Below are 21,036 nucleotides of genomic sequence, written 5' to 3'. Positions count from 1 at the left end.
CAATAGTGTTGCCGGAAAGCTTCTCAGCCAACCACCAATGTGCTACAGTCCCCTTCATGTACATGCCAACATGTCTAAGCTTTGATCCCTTCGTGAAGTCTCCCTCATGAAAAGCAATCTCAAACTGGGCGATGAAAGATAAAGCTTTGGTAGAGTCATACTTGCCATGGTAGTTCTCAAATTTTACAGATTTGTCTCCTACCTTGAACTCTTTGGCCCTCTTGCTATGATGCACATCCTCCTTACCAATGTTGGCTCTTTTTTTGCCTTTGTCTCCTCCATGAGGAATGTAAGTATCCAATTCCTTCCTTGTGAGAATCGAAACATCAGTGGGTTCCCTGCCGAGTGTACCTAAAAGTGAAGAAGCATGCCTCTGAGATGGGATACCACGGGTGGTAGAGGCATGGCGAGAGGTTACTCTCACCTCTTCCCTCTCTTGTTGAATTGCAGATTTCAGCTTTGCAGAAGCGGCTCCAAGAGGGTTTAGACGAGGTGGCCTTTTGAACATAAGCTCACCCTCTTTTCCCTCCACCACATCACCATGATCAATGAGAAAAGAGAGTGCCATCTCTCTTGGTTTGACACCCAATACAAGTGCAACAATTTCCAATGCATCATTTACAAAAGCTGAGTACCTTTGTGCATCCAATACCTGCTTAACTTCCAGACTTCCAGATCTTCATACAAGCTCTTCAATTGGGCATCTTTCTCACGTAGGTTCCTCTTTAGATTTTCCATCTCAGCATGCATAGCATCAAGTACATTAATGTCTTGCACCACCTCTTTACCGCAGAACAGCTGTCCCTCATTTACACAATCACCACAATCTTTCCCTTTACTACAGGATGGCTGTCCCTCATGTGCATAATCACCACGGGATGCATGAGATACATTTTCAGTAGTGTTCATCATTTGCATGAGTTCCATATCCTTGACAACCGCAGAACAGCTGTCCCTCATTTACACAATCACCACAATCTTTCCCTTTACTACAGGATGGCTGTCCCTCATGTGCATAATCACCACGGGATGCATGAGATACATTTTCAGTAGTGTTCATCATTTGCATGAGTTCCATATTGTACATCCTTGACAACCTGTTCTCCACAAGCTTACCTTCTTGTGTATACATTCACTCCGTTACCTGTATGGCTTGCCATAGTGTTTAAAAGCACTAACAATTAGTGTATGCAAGATAGGATCGTCTTCCACAAAGAAAGGAGAAAGATCCTAGGCTCTGATACCGATGAAATAACCCCAAGTAGGGCTGAGCACAATCTTGTCACACTTAAACTATTAAGACTATTAAACAAGATGAAATGGCACAAAACCAAATGAGATAACAATGCTGAAATTTAAATGACACTACAATAGGGCCAGAAAGGGCCGACCCCCTTGTAACTTGATTGTATTACCAAGGTAGATTACATACAAGCTTCATGGGCAATGCTTGCCACATTCCTAATGACATCCATGCATATGAAAACATCTTCAAACAAGTTGTGTCGTTGAAGAGATTGAATCCACAGCTTCTTTCGAAGAAGAATCTCACTCCCCAATCCCCAGTGTCTTGCCACACAAGCAGTTACGCTCAACTGGCATCCATACACATGCAAATGTGTGCGCCAGGCCGAGACATAGGAGACCTTCATGGCCAAGAACGCAGATGTAGAGTAGATTAGAGAACACAAGAAGCTCTTACCCAAAAAAAAAAAAACGGTTGCCAATTGCAAACTTCTTCTAGCTTTAGGTCGAAGTAATTGTAATCCAGGATGAAATTAGGGTTTTTGCAAATTAGGGTTTCAGCTGAATTGAGGGTTTCTACAACACTAGGGCTCTAAAATTGGGTTTTCTGCAAAAATTAGGTTTTTTGCAAAAATTAGGGTTTCAAAATTCAACAGCACCATATGTAGAGATAAGCATAAGCAAAGTTTGAATAACATGTTTGTGTTGAGAAAATTCTGAAAATTAGGATTTTTGCAAAATTAGGATTTTTACAAAAAATAGGGTTTTACATAAGCACCCATCTCATGAGAGAGAGAGAGAGAGAGAGAGAGAGAGAGAGAGGATAAGCCTTGGCCCAATTCTAGCAAAAGATTATCATTGGGCCACCTCCCAAGTACCCATAACTCTCCCAAGAGTGGAAGGGTGGCCCAGTCTTGGCCAGGCGCCCAAACACATGCCCATGTCAAAACTCACTTTTAAGTTGTCCGCCCATACCTTAATGAAGTGTAAACGAAAGTCACTTATAACTTGTCCGCCCACACTTAAATGAGGTGTGGACCTGCAAAACAACAAATTTAGCCATAACTCTTATATAAAGAAACATAAAGTTTAGAGGCACACCTACCAGGTACCTGTCTACAGCCCACAAGCTAGGTCATAATACAGATTCACGCGCACGGTTCACGAGCGGACATCCCCTACCTGTAAACTACACATACACATCTTGCAGGCAGTAAAATAGTGCACGCAAAAACAGTTTCGTACATGCAAGCATGCCATGCATAAGAATGTATTGGACAATCTCCCTTTCATTTAGCTTGTAAGAAACGATCTTTCCGAGCGTAGATATTACATCCCCAGGCCAACTAGAAAACCATAATCTGGGCATGGGCACGAACCAAAATCCCCAACCTCTCATGTCCAGCCTATTGGCCCCTGGTGTAGACATCAGTCCCCTACCATGAGGTGCCAATCCACATGACCATTGGCGTAAACATTAAGTCCCCTGCCATGAAGTGTCATGTCCACATGACCATTGGCGTAAACATAAGTCCCCTGCCATGAAGTGTCATGTCCACATAATGAAGTCCGTCCATAGGTCCTGAAGCGTAGAGAATGCCCAACTAGTGACAGACACACTATAGGGGTGACTCGCCATCATGTGTACACTGTATGGGGTATTTTGGGCAACTTTGGCCATAAGTAACCTTTATGCTAAAAAAGGGGAGAAGAAAGTTGGCACCTGTTATTTTGGGGCTATACTTGTTATTTTGGGTGTTCGCTTGCTTTTTGGGGGGTACACGCTCATAAAAGCCTGCATGCTTGAAGCGTAGGCTGTAAGTTGACCTTTGTGAGTTGTATCAACTCTAAAAGCTGAAGCTACAGTACTCTATCCATTCAAGGCGGCATCTTATGCTTTCTACACTCTTTAATTCCGTGCACGGCTGCTAAGATCTCTTCATATGGCGGAACAACAAGCAACTCCGGGGGTGCATGTTCGGGGGTGCATGTGGATGCTTTTGGTGGCCAACCCACAACGGTGTCATCTGTTTATGACCTCGTGAGCGATACTTCCATGCAGTCCACAGAGGTACCTCTGGGCCCTCAAATACACCACAAACGATACATTGATGCTCATCATATTGTAGTTAGATTCAAATTATGCTTCAGCATAAAACGTTCACCTGGTGGAAGGAAGGACCTCCATGTGAAACCAACAAAGTGGGCTAATTTTCAGCATGTGTTTAAGACATTGTTTCTCTGTATTAAAAAGATCAACAACTTGCAATGATTAATTAAACTGGAGATGGGAAAGAAAAGCCTCAACAACTAGACCTAGTGAACCTTTGTAAGGCCCTTGAGAAGCCACATGTGTTGGATTACATGCTATACTTGTTCGACCTTCCGCCGGATTATCAAAATAAGGTTCTCTGGAACCATATTCACTATCTGGACGACGTCTACCATTTACTCTCGATGTCAAATGGGGTGGCGTAACTATTTGGCCCTCCTAGCTCTTTTTCACATGATGGAACTCATGCCTAGACACTTGGATAGATGGATGATAGCATTGGAACATGGATCTTGAATTTGGCTCATGAAAAAGCACCAGTTTTGGTCAAAAGCAAGGAAAAGCAAAAAGTCAAACTGAGTTGACCACGAGCTAAGGGCACCATTAGAAAGAGGAGACTGAGCCGAACCAAAAAGCTAAAAGCCACTTCTCCAAAAAGCAGCTCCAACGCCAAAAATCAAGGCCTTGATGTTGGAAAAGCAAAACTAAAGAACTTTAACTAAAGTTGAGTAATATATAATTATAAGTCCAAAAAAAAAAAGACAAGTAGAGTAAAAAAAGTAAAAAAAAGCAAAGCTTGGCCCACTTTTGGCAAAAAGCAGGGCCTCACTCAAGTATAAAAGAAGCAAGAGCCTTCCTTGACGGATCATCTACAAGGTGGAGATTATCAAGAGTGTGGAGCCCTCCAAGAAGATCATCTTCATCATTTGGCCCAGCTCCTTCACTGTTCTACCGCCTGTCGCGTCGCCAGCTAAACCACCACCGCTGCCTCCCCAGAGCCACCTCCGCCGGTTGAGCCGTCACCGCCACGGCTACCGCTCTACTCTGTTCTACGCCGCCCTACCCTCTGCCCCTTTCTACCCTATTCCGCCTACTTCTGCTCAACAACTCCACCTGCCACTAGCAGCCAGCAACGCCTTGTTCTGCCCGTTTTGCAATGCTGCTTGCAGATAGCACCACCACCAACACCCGGTGGAGATTATCAAGAGTGTGGAGCCCCTCCAAGAAGATCTCTTCATCATTCAGGCGAGCTCCTTCATTGTTCTACCGCATGTCGCGTCGCCGGCTAAACCACCACCGCTGCCTCCCCAGAGCCACCTCCGCCGGCTGAGTCGTCGCCGCCACGGCTACCACTCTGCTCTGTTCTACGCCGCCCTACCCTCTACCCATTTCTGCCCTATTCCGCCTGCTTCTGCTCAATAGCTCCACCTGCCACTAGCAGCCAGCAACGCCTTGTTCTGCCGGTTTTGCAGTGCTGCTTGCAGATAGCACCACCACCAACACCCGTGTGCCGGCTGATTTCTGAAAACAACGATTACTTCATTTATTGCACGCATCCACTATGTGAGCTTGGAGATCTTTGGATTTGGATCTAGGACTTGGACTTGGATCTGTACTTGGATTTGGTACTAGCCGGGTGAGATACTCTTCTAGGTCATCCTTGTGGTGTGCTCGGGATCAGAGATCTTGTGCCCCTCACGCAAGAGCAAAAAATCCTCTAAAGACAAGAAGCGAGGGCATGCTGCAGCATCCTAGGAGGGTCAATCGCCGCAGCACAATCCCAAGAAGCGCTCTAGAGGTAAGAGAAGGTTTGTACCACTTACTGAGGAACAGGTGGCAAAGGCACGAAAGGACAACCTGTGCTTCGAGTGCAACCATCTCTCCAAGCCACCTTGGTCCACGCAGGCCTCCCGTCTGCCAACCCACAGAAAGTTGCGGATCAACCGTTGAACCTGGCCACTGCAGGCCCGTGAGAAAGCTCAGCACGAAGTAATATACCACATGGTGGCAACTTGCAAGAAGAACCTATTCCCCACCACCACTCCGCCGCCTCGCTGAACTCCAGTATAGAAGCTTCTTCCGAATGCTCAGAAGAAGAGGGACTAACTTCTGCTCTAGGGAGATATCGATGCCCACCTGGCATCCAAGATAGCAGGCTAGAGTGCCCCTCGGGATCCACTGCACAGCCTCAACTGGATGCCAAGTCAGGGTGGGCGAAGAGCCAACCCAAAATCAACACGACTTGTGCCAATTGATCTATGCTCCTGATGCACGACAAAAGATCTCTATAAATTGTGACTACTCGACATCCAAACCCTCGCCCCCAAGCCTCACATGGTGGAGGGCAACTCAGACAAACTAGACCCCTTTGATCCAGGTGGTCTCTTGGAACATTCAAGGATTGGGCGGTTGGCAGCACCACTCTAGGCGGGGAGTCCTTCACGAGGAGCTACAGAGAGCCTTAGTTGGAGGCTCTATCGACATTCTCTTTCTTCAAGAGCATCACTTGTTAGCTGGTCATACCCGCAAATGCAAGAAGATTTTGTAGGGCAGGAGCCACACCTTTTGGTCACCCGCCTTTAGTGTATCTGTGATCCAGGGCGGAGTATGTATCTCAATTAGCGAGCAGCTTCCACAAAAATCTTGAATTGGGAGATTCCGAAAAGAACATATTATATACGGTCATTTGTGGGAATTTTCCAGGCATATTCCACCCCCATCGACAAGTTTCCCGACCTCTCAGCGGCTCTCACAAATCTGCTCAAGGGTGTCAAGACTCATAGATAGCACATCCACATGACTCCGCATGGACTACAAGCTTTCAAGGACCTCAAGGTTACTTTAGCAGAGGCCCCTTGTTTAGCACTTGCCTCATGGGATGATCCATTTAAGGTAATCACCGATGCGAGTAACATCGCCATTGGAGTTGTCTTACAGCAAAATGGTCATCCAGTTAAATTACTCGGTCTATGATCTTCAAGCAATTTAGAGCAACTATTCTCCATGACGCTATCACTGGCACTCATAGCGCCATGAACTCAACATTGGAGAAGATAGAGGCGATTCTACTCGCCCAGAATCAGACGGGACATGTTCACTTATGTGCAACATTGTCCGATTTGTCAAAAGGTGAAAGCGTCGCATGGGAAGAAAGCAAGGTTGTTACAACCATTGTCGATTCCCAATGGCCCTTTCCATGATATATCAATGGATTTTGTGTTGAATTTGCCTCCCAGCCAACACGTAGTGTTTCACAATTGTTTTTAGCAAGTTTGTTATGCTTATTCCTTGCAGGGCTATTGTTACTACCAAAGACGTTGCAAAACTACTTATCCAACATTGGTACCCAATTGGTGGTATACCTAAGACCATTGTATCAGATTGCGATACCAAGTTCACTAATCATTTTTGGAGAGCATTCAACGTGTTGAAGTGTTGTGTCCATGATCAGCAAGGTAAGTGGGAACAATTTTTGACTTTGCTTCAAGCAGTTCTTAATGACTCGTTTTTTTCATCTACTAGCAGGACTGCATATGAGGCGGCATTTTGAAGACCATTCCAGTCATTGTTAACCAAGAGATCGTCTTGAATTCTCAATGATAACTGATTGGCAGAGTCTTACCAAGAGATTTTAGAGTCAATGAAGGACGGGTCGGCCAAAGCACAAGAGGCCTATACTCGACGACAGACCAACAACAACAGAAGGGATGTGAAACTCTCCGAAAGTGATTGGATATATCTCAAGGTTATGAGACAAAAGTTGAACTAGGTGGGCAAGCAATGCCCAAAGTCGTCAATTTGGAATTAATGCTCTTTACATTCCCGAAAACGCTCTTAATCTCAGTGAAACTACTCCTCATCTTGTAGCCACGAAACCACCCTATGATGGAGTTTGTCTCTCCCATGCATGACACTTGCCTACTAGACCTAGACTTTGATTACATGCAAGCTAATTGTAATGGCTAACCATGCTTGGACTAATGCAACTTGTGCTAGACTCGACTATAAAAACCCTAACATATGACCTTATGCCAACCTTGGTTGCCAGCAATCCTACCGCATATATGAAACTACCTCAAGATGACCTAATGCAAGACATTGCAAATAAACGGACCCAAAGCTCTCTTATCAATGTAAAATGCTAGCTATGTGGAAGTATGATTAATGATAAATAACGCTAGGCTACAAAGATTAACATTAATCGCATGCACAATGATGACACAAATAGGAAGAGAGAAGTAGTAGACAGGCTCTTTACCTAACCTACTCCTACTATTTTAGAAAACATAACGTATATATAATGATTGTTTAGATATGAAGTAGATCTAGACACTCTTATGTGTGTTCGGTACTTTGCCCTAGGCTACTTTATGTACTCACATTGTACTTTCATATTATAATTGAGTACATCTTTTCCAACACTCTAGAGCTTCACCAGTTCTTCTCTCTCTTGCACTTGTGTGTGTGTGTCTGTGTGCAGGCTTCTTCCCCCATACCCGACATTGGTATCAGAGCCTAGTTAGGGTTAGGGTTAGCCCTTGAGCTTCAGCCTATTGCACACATCTTGCATTAGGGTTAGGGTTTTCCCTACTGTTCCCCTGCCACCGCCTGTACCGATGCCATTGTGCGCCGCTGCCATCGCTGCCGGTCAGATCCAAATTTGCTATCGCCACCGCCTGTCAGCTTTGTGCGCGCCGCCGCCGCCAGATCTACGTTCACCGCCTCAGATCTCTGTTCGCCGACTTCATATCTGCATTCGCCACCCTGTCCTGCGCCGCCTATACGGTTCTGTGCCGCTCTGATCGTACGCGTAGCCGCCCGTCGCCCCTACATCGCCGTCTCCTGTCTGCTCTGCGTCGACTGTGTCGTACGCCGCCTGTCGCCCTGCATTGTACGATGCCCCAGATCTGGCGCCGCCCTTCTCCTCAAAGACTGTGCCAACAGTAACGAGTAACCAATTTGCTATCTTTTTAATTTCTTTTAAAAATTTCAGAAATTGCTAAAAATATCAACAAATTGGCTGCATTAATTTTGGGGCTTTTCATAATTGAGCTCAAAATTGCAAAATTGACATACATTGGCACTGATTTTGCCTGATTCGGTGCATAATTGCATTGAAATTTGGGGATTTTGCAAAAATTGACACCATTTGCAGGTCCTTTATAGACATTTGCAAGCATTTTGGGTGTTACAGGCAGATTCAGTTGACATTGGGGCATTTCCCCCAAATTTTTGGGTGTTACAGCATTATTGCAACATTACTACTTGTTTGTACACACTTGTGACCACCATGTCTAGGAACACTGGTGATTTATTTGGAATGCTTTCCGTTGAGGATAAGTTGACTATCCTATGTGGGCATACATGATGAAACATGTACTTGTTGCAAAGAATCTGTGGGTTTATGTATCAGGGGCTGATGTCAGGTCCATTGCTCCTGCACTAACAGCAAGTACTTCACGAACCATTGAAGCAGGTGATGATGTATCTTCAGGTGGTGCTACATCTTCTGCACCTTTGCCACCCACTCCAGAACAGCTCAGATGGGATGCCAAGGATGCTCAGGCACATGCTTTGATTGCCCTTTCATGCAGAAGGCAGGTTATACCGCATATTCGTTCATGCACTTCTTCTAAGGGTGCATGGGATGTACTTGCTTCTTTGTATCAAGTTCGCAATGAGGCTCGTGTTGCCTATCTTCGCAAAAAGATTGAGTCTGAGCATTTGGATGAGGGTGATTCAATGGACAAGTTCCTTACCCGCATCAAGGATTTGCGAGAGCAGCTCATCAACATTGATGAGGTCATTCCAGATGGTTCACTTGTATCTACAGTGCTTCAGGGTTTGCCAAAATCCTATCAGGGTTTTGCTACTACTCTTCGTCTACTCATGAAGGGTAATCCAAACTTGTATACCTTTGATGAGTTGGTGACTCTCTTATTGCAGGAGGAGCAGTCTCGTTCTAATAGGACCACTATGCTTTCTGCTGATTAGGCATTTGGTGCCTTTGATCGAAACAAAGGTAAATCTGGGGCTGCATCTAGTAGTGAACCTAAGGGCAAACCACATGCCCATTCAGATTCTACCTCGTCTAAAGAGGGTGACAACAAGAAAAAGAAGAGATGCAACTATTGCAAAAAACCTGGCCATCTTATTGAGGAATGTAGGAAGCGCGTTGAGAGTGAAAAGCAAAAGAAGCAGCAAGGTTTTGCTGCTACTATGGACTTTAAAGAAGAGGCTAACTTTGCTCATGTGGGATATGCATTAGTGGTTACATGCAGTTTGCCTGCTTGTATGTCTCTCTTGGCTGGAGATTGGTACTTTGACAGTGGTGCTTCTAAGCACATCAGTTCTTGCAAAGATCTATTTGCCAATTTACAGGATTCACCTCCAAGTGGCATAGTTATGTGTGCCAATGTCACGACCCTCTGTTTTTCCCTCTGGACAACAAGCAGGTGGGCACGGGCATGGGCACGAGATGGACAAGTGTGAACATGCATCAAGTTTGGGTATGAAAAGGAAACTCATAAATAGTGGCCAGCCCAAGTGTGAAAGGGGACAAAAGGGAATTTTAAAGTTATAAGGTTTTTAACCCTTTGATGCTTAAAATATTATTATTATATTTTAAAAAAGAATGCGTTTTTAATCTTGCTTTTGGCGTTTTTGAGAAAGCGCATCACCTCCTTATAAAGAGAAGGGAGGCGAGCTGAAGAGGCGGGTTGACGCGTGGATCACCGTTGATCGTGTGGAGTCGTCAAGGTGGTCGCCGTATGGAATCAGCTCCGCTACGCATGGGCTATAGGTGGCGGGTGGCGCTGCTGCACGTAAGGCTACAGGCGGCGGGTGGTGCTGTTGCGCAGGAGCCAGGATGCTGCTGCTGCTGATGCCACCGCCAGGAGATGCTGCTGCTGCTGATGCCACCGCCAGGAGATACTGCTGCCGCCGCCAGGAGCCACTGCTGCCGCTGTTGCTGCTACTACTGCTACTGCTGCCGGGTGCTGCTGCTACTACTGCCGCTGGTTGCTGCTGGGCGCTGTCAGGTGGGCTGTGAACAGCTCTGGGCGCCAGATGGATCGCTGCCAGCACATGGATATCAAGAGTGCTATATGCACGGGCTGCCAGCATCCAGCGACCAGATAGGTGGGCAGCCAGGCAAGCAATCAGTTAGGTGGACACCCAGTTGGGCAGTCAGCTGGACGCCAGGTGTGGGAAAGCGGTACAGAGGATGGGCACATAGCAGTGAATTTGGCCAGGGGCTGGTTTCTCTGGACATAAAGGCGGACAGGGGCTGGTTTCAGCTTTCAGCGTTCAACTGATGGAACTTTCAGCTTCTCTTTGCTTTGGTTCGGGACTGTTTTGGAAAGGGTTTATGGACTGTTTCGTGGCAGTGCATGTGGCTATGAACATGAGCAATGCTCGGGACTGTTTTGAGATCAGTTTGAGGACTGTTTATGGGCTGTTTTTGTTTGATAGCAAATTCAGCTATGTGCTTGGGTTTTCCGGCTGCAAGTACAAGTCAATTGAAAGTGTTTCTTGGCATGGGAGTGATGCAAGCTCGCATGGCTGCGTGCTCATAGAGCATATTGTTTTCTTCCTGCTAGAAAGGAACAAAGGGACCTGCAGTTATGTGCATCTCTATGTTTCCAGATGTTTCATGAGGGAACAGGTAACTAGATGTACGCCGTTGTTGGCACTGTTATTGGATGGTGCATATGTGAATGGTTCTGTATGGAAACAGGACAAAAGTTTCAAAGGGAAACAAGCCTAAGGATTTCATGTGGAAACAGGTCGTAGGTTTCTCAAGGGGAAACATGTATTTGGGTTTCTCCAGGAGATAGGTCGCATGCAGGCAGAAGGTACAAGAATGGACACATGTTTGGTACAGCCTTGGCAAGGGACAGGGAATCCACGACAGAGATGGATAGTACCCTTGGAAGGTAGAGAGGGTTGGTTACAGGTGTGTCGACTGTATGGTATGTTGTGCTGTGATGCGAGTTCTCTTTTGAGAGACAGTTTGGGAGTCTATGTTGTGATGCAGAAGCACTGGATGTGTCAGGGTGTGATGTTGTTCATAGGGTGAGAAGCTATGGATGGTTGTGGCAGCCCTGATCATGGGAGAAAGCTTCTGTATGCAGGACTCAATGTGTGAGAGTCTTTTGATGTGAACAATTGCTGGACTTGTTTGTGGATGCCGAGTGGATATGAAGCCATGATGCAGGGTATTTGCAGGCTTCGGGAGTTCTACTGTGACGGCTGAGTTCCCAGCCTTATTGTAATCAAAGCTCTTATAATCAATTAAAGAAATACCGCAAGGGGCGCCACTGCGTTTTGGGGCCAATCGGTGTCCGTGTACTGTTTGCAAGAGCACTCTAGCTCCCCCTGTTTGTTTTCCTTCTCTAGGTCCTCAATGGTGTTGAAGTGTTTTATGTGCGAGTGTTTGTTTCACCACCCCTCAGATTTCTGAAGGCCGGTTTCATGCCAATGATGCCTCTTACTCCATTAAAGGCATTGGCAAAGTGGAGCTAACAGCATGTAATGGGGATAGCTTTACTCTTTGTGACACTTTATATGTACCAGGCATTAAGAAGAATCTCATTTTGTTTCAGCCCTTGCATTATCTGGATTTAAGGTTCAATTTTCTGACCATTGTTGCTCAGTGTATGACAGCAAAGATTCAGCTTCTCTTATGCTTTCTGGGACATTATGCAGTGGCTGCGCGATGTAACCGTGCAACATAGTGAGAGAATCGTGGTTGCAGGCAATAGGATTTTTTCTAGTATGCAGCTATTGGAAATAACCCAAACATAAAGCCAAGATCAAAGCCCAAGGTTCAAAGGTTATTATCCTTGTAACTACAACATTGTAAAAGGCACAAGAATCTAGCCAAAGAGGTGAAAAGAGGGCGCCCTCCTCTGTAGAGAATCAAGGAGAAAATTGAGGGCAGTGCACTTGATGATGGTTACATTCATTACATTGATGATGGTTACTTTGCTGCAAAGGCATGGGACACATTTGAAAAGATCTTTGGTGCTAAGGCTAAACACTCCAAAATTAGTCTTAAAATGCAATTATGACAAGAGTACTTATTCTCATGATGCTAGGCTTGCATCCACCACCCGTGTGTTGAGTGACACTAAGTTATGGCATGCTCGGTTTGGTCACTTGAACTTTCCATCTCTTGTACGCTTGAAGAAGCAAGGTATGGTGCATGAGCTTCCTCCTATGCAGGTTCCCTTCAAGCATCTATGTGAGGGATGCATCCTTGGAAAGATGCACAAGAATTCCTTTCCTAAAGATGCCACTATGAGGGCTGTCCGACCATTACAACTTGTTCATAGTGATCTTTGTGGCCCCATGAGGGCTCCATCTTTTGGAGAACACTTATACTTCATCACGTTCATTGATGACTACACTCGGTTTTGTTGGGTGTATGGTTTAAAAATGAAGTCAGGTGCCTTTGCAGCTTTCAGAGACTTCCGTCCCATGGTTGAAAATGCTTGTGGACACAAGCTTGTCACATTGCGTGCAGATCAAGGGGGGGGAATATTTGTCAAATGAGTTCACAGCTTTCATGCAGTTACATGGTATTTCTCATCAGTGTACTACCCCCTATACTCCTCAGCAAAATGGAGTTGCAGAGAGACGTAATCGTACACTTATGGAGATGGCACGTTGCATGCTCAAAAGCAAGGATCTGCCCAACAAGTTTTGGCTTGAGGCGGTTATGTGTGCCAATTATGTGCTTAACCGTTGCCCCATTAAAGCCTTGAAATCTATGACTGCCTATGAAGCATGGAATGGCAGGATTCAAGTGGTGACTCATATGAGAGTCTTTGGGTGTTTGGCATATATGCATGTGACCACACAACAAAGACATAAGCTTGATGCAAAGGCAATCAAATGCATTTTCATTGGTTATAGTACTGAGAGTAAAGGATACAGACTCTATGTGCCTAATACAGGAAAGATCATTGTGTCAAGAGATGTTATCTTTGACGAATATGCATCTCAACCACTTGTCTCATGTGCCAAACAGCCGTCTATTGGGCCAGAAGATGTGTTTGATATTTTGTTGCCTTTATTCAATTCAAATGTGGACAATGTAGAGCAAGTTTCAGCTCATTTACAGCCACCTATGCCTGCTGAAAACCAGCAAAATCAGCAGCTGAACTTGCCCCAAATTGATCCTGAAATGCCTCAGATTGATCAGGATACCTTGGGTGATCGCATTGGCAAAGGAAGATGCAGATACTAGGAAGTCAAAAACTGTTCCTAGATGGCTGGTTGACACTTTGCGTGATAGCAAACAGTCTACATTTATGCCAGGTCGTACACGTGCTGCTTCTCGCCATACATCTTCACATTATGTGGATACAGCTCTTGTTGCCACCGCTTGTAATGAGGAACCCATTTCTCATGTTGATGCATTGGAGGATGACCATTGGGTGGCAGCCATGCGTTCGGAGGTGGACTCCATTGACAAAAATGGTACGTGGGAGTTATGTGACTTGCCCCCAGGCAAGCGTGCTATTGGCACAAAATGGGTTTTCAAGCTTAAGCGTAAGCCTGATGGTTCAGTTGATCGCCATAAGGCTCGCTTGGTCGCCAAAGGGTATGCCCAACGTGAGGGTATTGACTATGAGGAGACCTTTGCTCCCACTTCACGTATGACTACCATACGTACTGTTATTGCATTGGCTGCCCACAAGCAGTGGCATGTACATCAGTTGGATGTCAAAACTGCTTTTTTGAATGGCGATTTGCGGGAGGAAGTTTGTGTCTCAGCCTCCTGGCTTTGTTAAAAAAGGTGCAGAAAGTAAAGTATGTCGTTTACATAAAGCACTATATGGTCTTAAACAGGCCCCTCGTGCTTGGTACCACAAAATTCATGCATACTTGACTGCCAAAGGGTTTCAGAATAGTTCAGTTGAGAGTACACTTTATGTACGCCACATTGGGAACAATGTTCTCATCCTTATTCTTTATGTGGATGACATGCTCGTCACTAGCCCTGAAGAGGGTGAGGGTGATATTTCAGCTTTTAAAGCTGATTTGCAACATGCATTTGATGTCACAGACATGGGGCATTTACATTACTGTTTGGGCATACAATTTATACCTTTTGAGGGGGGTATCATGTTATCTCAGCACAGATATGTTGAGCAGCTCCTTGAGAGTTTTCACATGAAAGATTGTAAACCTGTTTCTACTCCTATGGAACCAAGTCTAAAACTGTCACTTGAGCATGTTGGCGAGCCTTTTGATGTTGCCACCTATCAGCAAGCTGTGGGATGCCTTATCTATTTATGCTCTACTCGTTTGGACATATAGTATGATGTTTCTCAGTTGAGCAGATTCATGCATTGTCCGAGCACTATGCATTGGCAAGCGTGTAAGTGTGTCTTTCGCTATCTTAAAGGCTCTGCAAACTTTGCCTTGTTTTATGGCAGCTCTTCTACACTATGCTTGCTTGCATTTACAGACAGTGATTGGGCAGGTTACTATGACACGCGAGTGTCAACCAGTGGTAACGGTTTTCTTCTTGGTGACTAATGCATCTCATGGCTCAGTAAGAAGCAGCCTACAATGGCCACTTCTAGTTGTGAAGCTAAATACACGGCAGCCTTTACAGCTATTGTGGAATGTGTTTGGCTACGACGCCTTCTAGCCAATCTTGGTGTTGGACAGCAGTCCCCCACCACCATTTACACTGACAGTCAGAGTACTTTGGCAGTTGCACGAAACCCAGTATTTCATGCCCACACAAAGCATATTGAGGTTCACTATCATTACGTCAAGGAATGGCTCCATGCAGGAGAGATTGACTTGACTTATGTGTCTACACATGCCCATATAGCAGATGGGTTTTTACAAAGCCTCTTTCGAGGGAAAAGTTTGAAGCTTTCCGCAAAGCTTTGCGCTTACAGCCTCTTCCAGGGTAGTCTGCTACACCTTGTCCCCGTTCACACCATTCACTTGAGGCGGGTTTTGTTGGTCAGGACCACTCCCGGCTAGTTCAGGTGTGAACACAGCTTACTCACGGGCACTTTTTCCCTGTGACTGGACACAGGTTTTTTCCCCGTGTGAAAACACTTATGTGTGTTGGGCACTTTGCCCTAGGCTACTTTATGTACTCACATTGTACTTTCATAGTATTATTGAGTACATCTTTTCCAGCACTCTAGAGCTTCACCAGTTCTTCTCTCTCTTGCACTTGTGTGTGTGTCTGTGTGCAGGCTTCTTCCCCCCATACCCAACAAAAACTACCCAAATCGGACCATACCCTGCCCCTAATCATGCCTAAGAGCGGCTGCAAGGGAAAGTATGTCCATGTGCAACTCTGCTTGGCTTGGGCATGCACGTGACACTTTATAAGGCCCTTAAGCTCCTAGATAACCATTCAGGGTGACGTAGACTACAAAGCCACCAAGTGCATAAGCTACTTACTCGGCCCTAGATGCTTTGTTAGAGGCAGTCTCGAGGGCTATGGGCATTAGTTAGATAAAACAAAACTCAAACATGGAATCGGCTATTACCTACAAACCAAGAACCCAAAGAACAAGAAAATGACAAGCCATCAGAACTAATGGTCTTTTTTAAGAAAATTCAAATTTTCGTATAAGAAACTACAAGTAGCAATGCAATATCTAATGAACACACAAATCATCACATCTTTTTGCCACCTAGCTCATGTGCATGTGTGGTCTATTAGGCGTCCTTCCCAAAAAAAAAATGGCAAGAAACACCAACCGGATTGTAAAAAGGTCCTCCGTTGAATGTCGCCCCTTGTCCTGATACTTGTGCACGAACCAAAGGATCCTTTTTTAAAAAACCCATTATGAGCATTGAACATTTATGCATGGTGCATGATGCACATACCATAGATAGAAACATAGAATGGTGTATGCATTGTATACATTTTAAATACCCATGGCTTCATCACTAACCAACCATCAACACCCGTCCATATGTATGCATACACAAGTGTGTTGATGCAAGCAACGCAACTTTCATCAAAAAGGACACAAAGATTAAGAAACTTTTACATGTAGTTTGTGAGTGCACTCCTAAGAGTATCTTTCTTATATTTCAAGAAAAAAAACTTTGCAACCCCCGAAAACTAGACAATTGTCACATGCATGCCAATGCTAGTCTATTATTCTAATTAAACATAATTATAAAGCTTAAGATTGAGATTAAACAAGTGTTGAGCGGAAAGTTGAGTGTGAATGCATTGATACCAAGGCCTTTCTTAAATAGAGTTCAAAAAGGAATATAAACGAAGGGGCATGTCTCCTGTGTTCAGACATGACCTTTGAGATTGAATAGTTATGCCTCTTAGAAAAGTGGTGTCCTTTCATGGAACCCTTGTGATAAGGTGTGACCCTTCACCAACAGTGTCCATTCACTAATAACAATGATTAAGGATCAATTAAGGAGATTAGAAGAGATTAGTCACAATCGTGACATTTCCTCCCACTTAAAATAAGATCCGGAGCTATAAAAGTGACTTCTGTTATTGAAAGAACTCTAGAAAGTTCAAGGTACTTTTGTAAATCTTCATCACTTTGCTAAGTCGAATCTAAATCATCACCGCCACCGTGATCTCTGTGTTATCTTTGGAAGTACAAGGTAAGGCAATGAAAAAATCCATACTAATACTTTCACATCGTTCACTTGGTACTCGGAGTGACTGAAGAAGACCTAATGGTGCTTGTTTAGACCTGGCTTTCATTTGTTGACAAGAGAAGCATGATGTAACCATCTTAATGACATCTTGCTTCAATTGAGGCCATAATCAAAAGTTGTCAACAATCTATAAATCTTATCAATGTCGAGATGGGCAACAAAAGGAGCTTCATGATGCTCCTTCACCAAAAGTTTTCTAATATTTACATCATGAGAAACACAAATACGATCCTAAAAATAAAGTAATCCATCCATAAAGGAGGTTAATCCTGTATTCCTTGGAGCTCCGCCATCATTCCAATTTTAACAAATTGTATGAAATGGTTTTTGAAAAGACAAGGGGATCATTCTCAGATAACCATTGTTGCTAACTCAAAATCATATCATACCAAGATAACGACATAAACTCAAACTCCATATTGTCAATGTGCGACTAGTCATGTAGGTGAATTCCATAAGAGAGCTTACGGACAATTGTGTTACACTTAAACCGCATTCATATGCTAACTTGATATGTTTGCCAACTCGAAGAAATCTATATTTTCAATCCTTGGACCAAAGCCGTAGCCACATAATTGTTGGAACATTCATTGTCAATTATAATAAAAACAGGACAGCCAAAAATGGATCCAATAATTGTCAAAACTGTGACCTACTGTACACTCCTAGTGGCTAGCACTTCGCCTACAAAGAAACCCTCTGTGAAGTCCAACGCTGAGGAAAGCAAATGAATATGACGATTTGGCTACCCACATATATATATGCACCAATGCTCCTAGTAGGCCAGTAGTATTGCTCTTGGCCAATTATACCCAAATGCCACGTCATCAATACCACATGATCAGTGCAGCGTCACATCACCACATCATCATTGACATGTGTCACATGCATTGTCAAACTCTACCCATCGATTGCTATTTGATGTCTGGCTCTGCCTTGCATACTCGTAAGTGTGTCACATTCTCCCCTACTTGCATTGCAATTGTCCTCAGCTACCCTGTGTCCATATAAAGTGCCCTTCCATAAAAGGAAAATATCCCAGCAAAGCTCATGCAAGATACCCAAGATCCCGAACACAACAAGACCACTTTGCATCCACTACGAAGGCTCCTGCGAATGATTAACTCCTGATCGAGCACTCTCCGTCTACCCAACCGTCCATGAAAAAACTTGCTAACTCCTAAGTATCCTCTAGTAGCCCACAAGAAGAACGGCCAAGAAAAACTCCGCTATCCAAACTCCAACTAATGCATCGGCTCCAATGGAGCACAAGAACTAGCTCTAACGCACCCTAAAGGATAGAACAATACTCCTCAAAAATGCTGCACCAAATCTATATCCATCAGTACTTCTCGGCTGTTATTTCCCCACGAATCCCCTAAACACAACATAAGGATCTGCTAAACACAAAACACAAGTGATCCGTACAAACCCCCTAAGAGGAGAGACAGCTAGCTCACCTCCTAACTGTATGTTCTATGCTTCGAACCACCCCCGAACCAGGGCTAAGGTCTGACTCCCACAGATCCATGTTTGTGACATAGTGGCATCCATCACAACCCTTTGCTAGACATCATCCCCTACTTGCTGGCTTCCTATTTGGTGTCCTAGTTTAGCCTCTAGGGCTGACCATGTTAGTCAGAGGAGCTGGTCACCCCTCACATATATTTTACCCATATTTATTCCCCATTTTATGGTCTTGGGTATTTTCCCAGTTGTGGAGGCACTTTATCTCCAGTCGACTGCCTTCATGTAGGTGTATATATAGTCGGATGCCTCCCTCATTATTCATTGCTTCAGTCCCTCACATACGAGGTTCTCCCCTCTTGCTCGAGACATGTATTCCTTTTGGTGATGATATTGAGAGCACGTTCTCACCTGTGTTTCCTCTCCATCTCTCTCTCTCTCTCACTCTCTCTCCTGTGTTTCCACTTTCCCCTCTTCCGATGCACATTCTATCACCCTTAAGCACCCTGTAGGAACATTAACGCAAAACGTATGAGAGAAGAGAGAGAGACTGGTTTTCAATATATGTACTATGTACATAAAGGTTACATATATGCCTGGTCATAAGCCTTCCCAAAAGGGCTACTGATTACTTATGACCAATCTCCAAAAGGGAGAAAGATGATTTATGAGCTAACACACTACTTCCTTATATATGATGTATGGATGCCAATCGGCCAGTTCCAAGGGTTGTCGGTCAACTTATGTCCTCTGACATGAAATGTGTGACATAAAATGCCAAACTCTTCACCATAAATACTGATCACAATGTCCTTGCAGGACTACTAGTCCAGGTATGGAAACTTTACATATTCTTATGCAAAGTTGTCGGACCTGTGGTGCTTGGTGATGTGGCTGCACCTAATGCTCTTGATGCGGTTAGTCACAACCCTTAAGCACCCTGTAGGAATATTAATGCAAAACGCATGAGAGAAGAGAGCATAGTGGTTACGTGCTTTAGGTACGGTGCAGTACAATATGGTATGCGTACGAGTATGTAAAGTACGCATTGAGATAAGAACTTTAAGTACGTTCACTTTTTTTAAATAATGTATATATAATAAATATATATATATTATAAACCATCCATAATTTAGCAACACTGGTACACAAAATTGCGTAAAAAACAATTGAAATTCAAACATTTATGCTCTATAAATATCAAATGAGCTGCAAGCATATAACATGAAGTCCTGCTAAATGTGAAATCCTAGTACACATGCCAATAGCCATATGGTCATCACAAAATATATGACATCATACATGTTTGATCATAAATCATGAAAGTACAAGGCTAGCTGCTAGGAGCTACTACAAGCTAAATATGTAACTTGTCAATGGTCACTAATGAGATAAATACTGATATGCTAACCACTAACTAGTAAGAGCGACAAGTCCACCACAAGGCCACTGGCTAATAAATCAAGTCTCATGAGTCACCATTCACTCATCATCATCCAAGCCTAAAGATGAGAATGATGAGTAGTCTCCATCTATGAGGAGATTTACATCAAATTATATAGCGGCTCCCGCTCAGCCACGTCACTTGGTACACGAGGCCGTTGGCTAATAAATCAAGTCTCATGAGTCACCACTCACTCGTCATCATCCAAGCGTGAGGATAAGGATGATGAGTAGTCTCCATCTGTGAATAGATTTACATCAAAATTATATAGCGGCTCCTGCTCCACCACATCATCTGGTACATGGAGACATTGGCTAATAAATCAAGTCTCATGAGTCACCACTCACTCATCATCATCCAAGCCTGAAGATGAGAATGATGAGTAGTCTCCATCTGTGGATAGATTTACATCAAAATCATATAGCGGCTCCCACTCCACCACATCACCTGGTATAATCTGTGAATAGATTTACATCAAAATCATCGCTCCACCACATCACCCGGTACATCAGTACCGGGTATCTCCATTTGTGAATAGATTTATATCAAAATCATATATCATATAGCAAATCTCGCTCCATCACTTTCTTTTAAGTATGGGTACGGAAAGCATGGTACCGGTACGGTACGTATTGAAAGTACCGAACGGCTAAGTACGAGTACGAAATGCAACTATGGAAGAGAGATAGAGTGGTTTTCAGTATATGTATTTATGTACATAGAAAAGGTTACATATATGCTTGGCCATAGGCCTTTCCAGAAGGGCTACTAACTACTTATGACTAATCTCCAAAAGAAAGAAAGATGATTTATGAGCTAATGCACTACTTTCTTATATATGACACATGGATGCTGATTGGCTAGTTCCAGGGGCTGTCAGCCAGCTTCTATGTCCTCTAACATGAAATGTGTGACATAAAATGCCAAACTCTTCACTATAAATAATGATAAATGCTACCGACCCTGGCTGATGCTGCCGACCGGCAACTACTACTACCAACTGACAGATATATGCTGAAATCTCCTGCCGACAGGATGCTAACTGGATGATGATGCATCTATGCACCTAATATTGTTGCCTAATGAGGGATATGATCAAGGATTAGACATGGCACGGTGTCACAAAGCGGGCATGTGT

The 21,036-nt window shown here is 44.1% G+C and overlaps 1 protein-coding gene across 3 annotated transcripts in view; it reads right to left on the bottom strand.

The window, feature by feature from the left end:
* Window positions 1-21,036, bottom strand: part of LOC147625954 (secretory carrier-associated membrane protein 2-like) — a 94,795-nt gene that overhangs the window by 56,576 nt on the left and 17,183 nt on the right. For 2 of the 3 annotated variants that reach the window (XM_086817497.1, XM_086817498.1), the window contains exon 3: window positions 16,049-16,117. The exons of the other annotated variant lie outside the window; for it this stretch is intronic. In XM_086817497.1, the coding sequence (XP_086673623.1) occupies window positions 16,049-16,117 (69 nt within the window). The remainder of the gene's footprint in view (window positions 1-16,048; window positions 16,118-21,036) is intronic. 3 annotated transcript variants of the gene reach the window in all.

This window comes from Cibotium barometz, chromosome 23, assembly GCF_041138505.1.
Source record: "Cibotium barometz isolate CiBa-2024 chromosome 23, ASM4113850v1, whole genome shotgun sequence".
NCBI lineage: Eukaryota > Viridiplantae > Streptophyta > Polypodiopsida > Cyatheales > Cibotiaceae > Cibotium > Cibotium barometz.
This window is presented reverse-complemented; position numbering and strand designations above follow the sequence as displayed.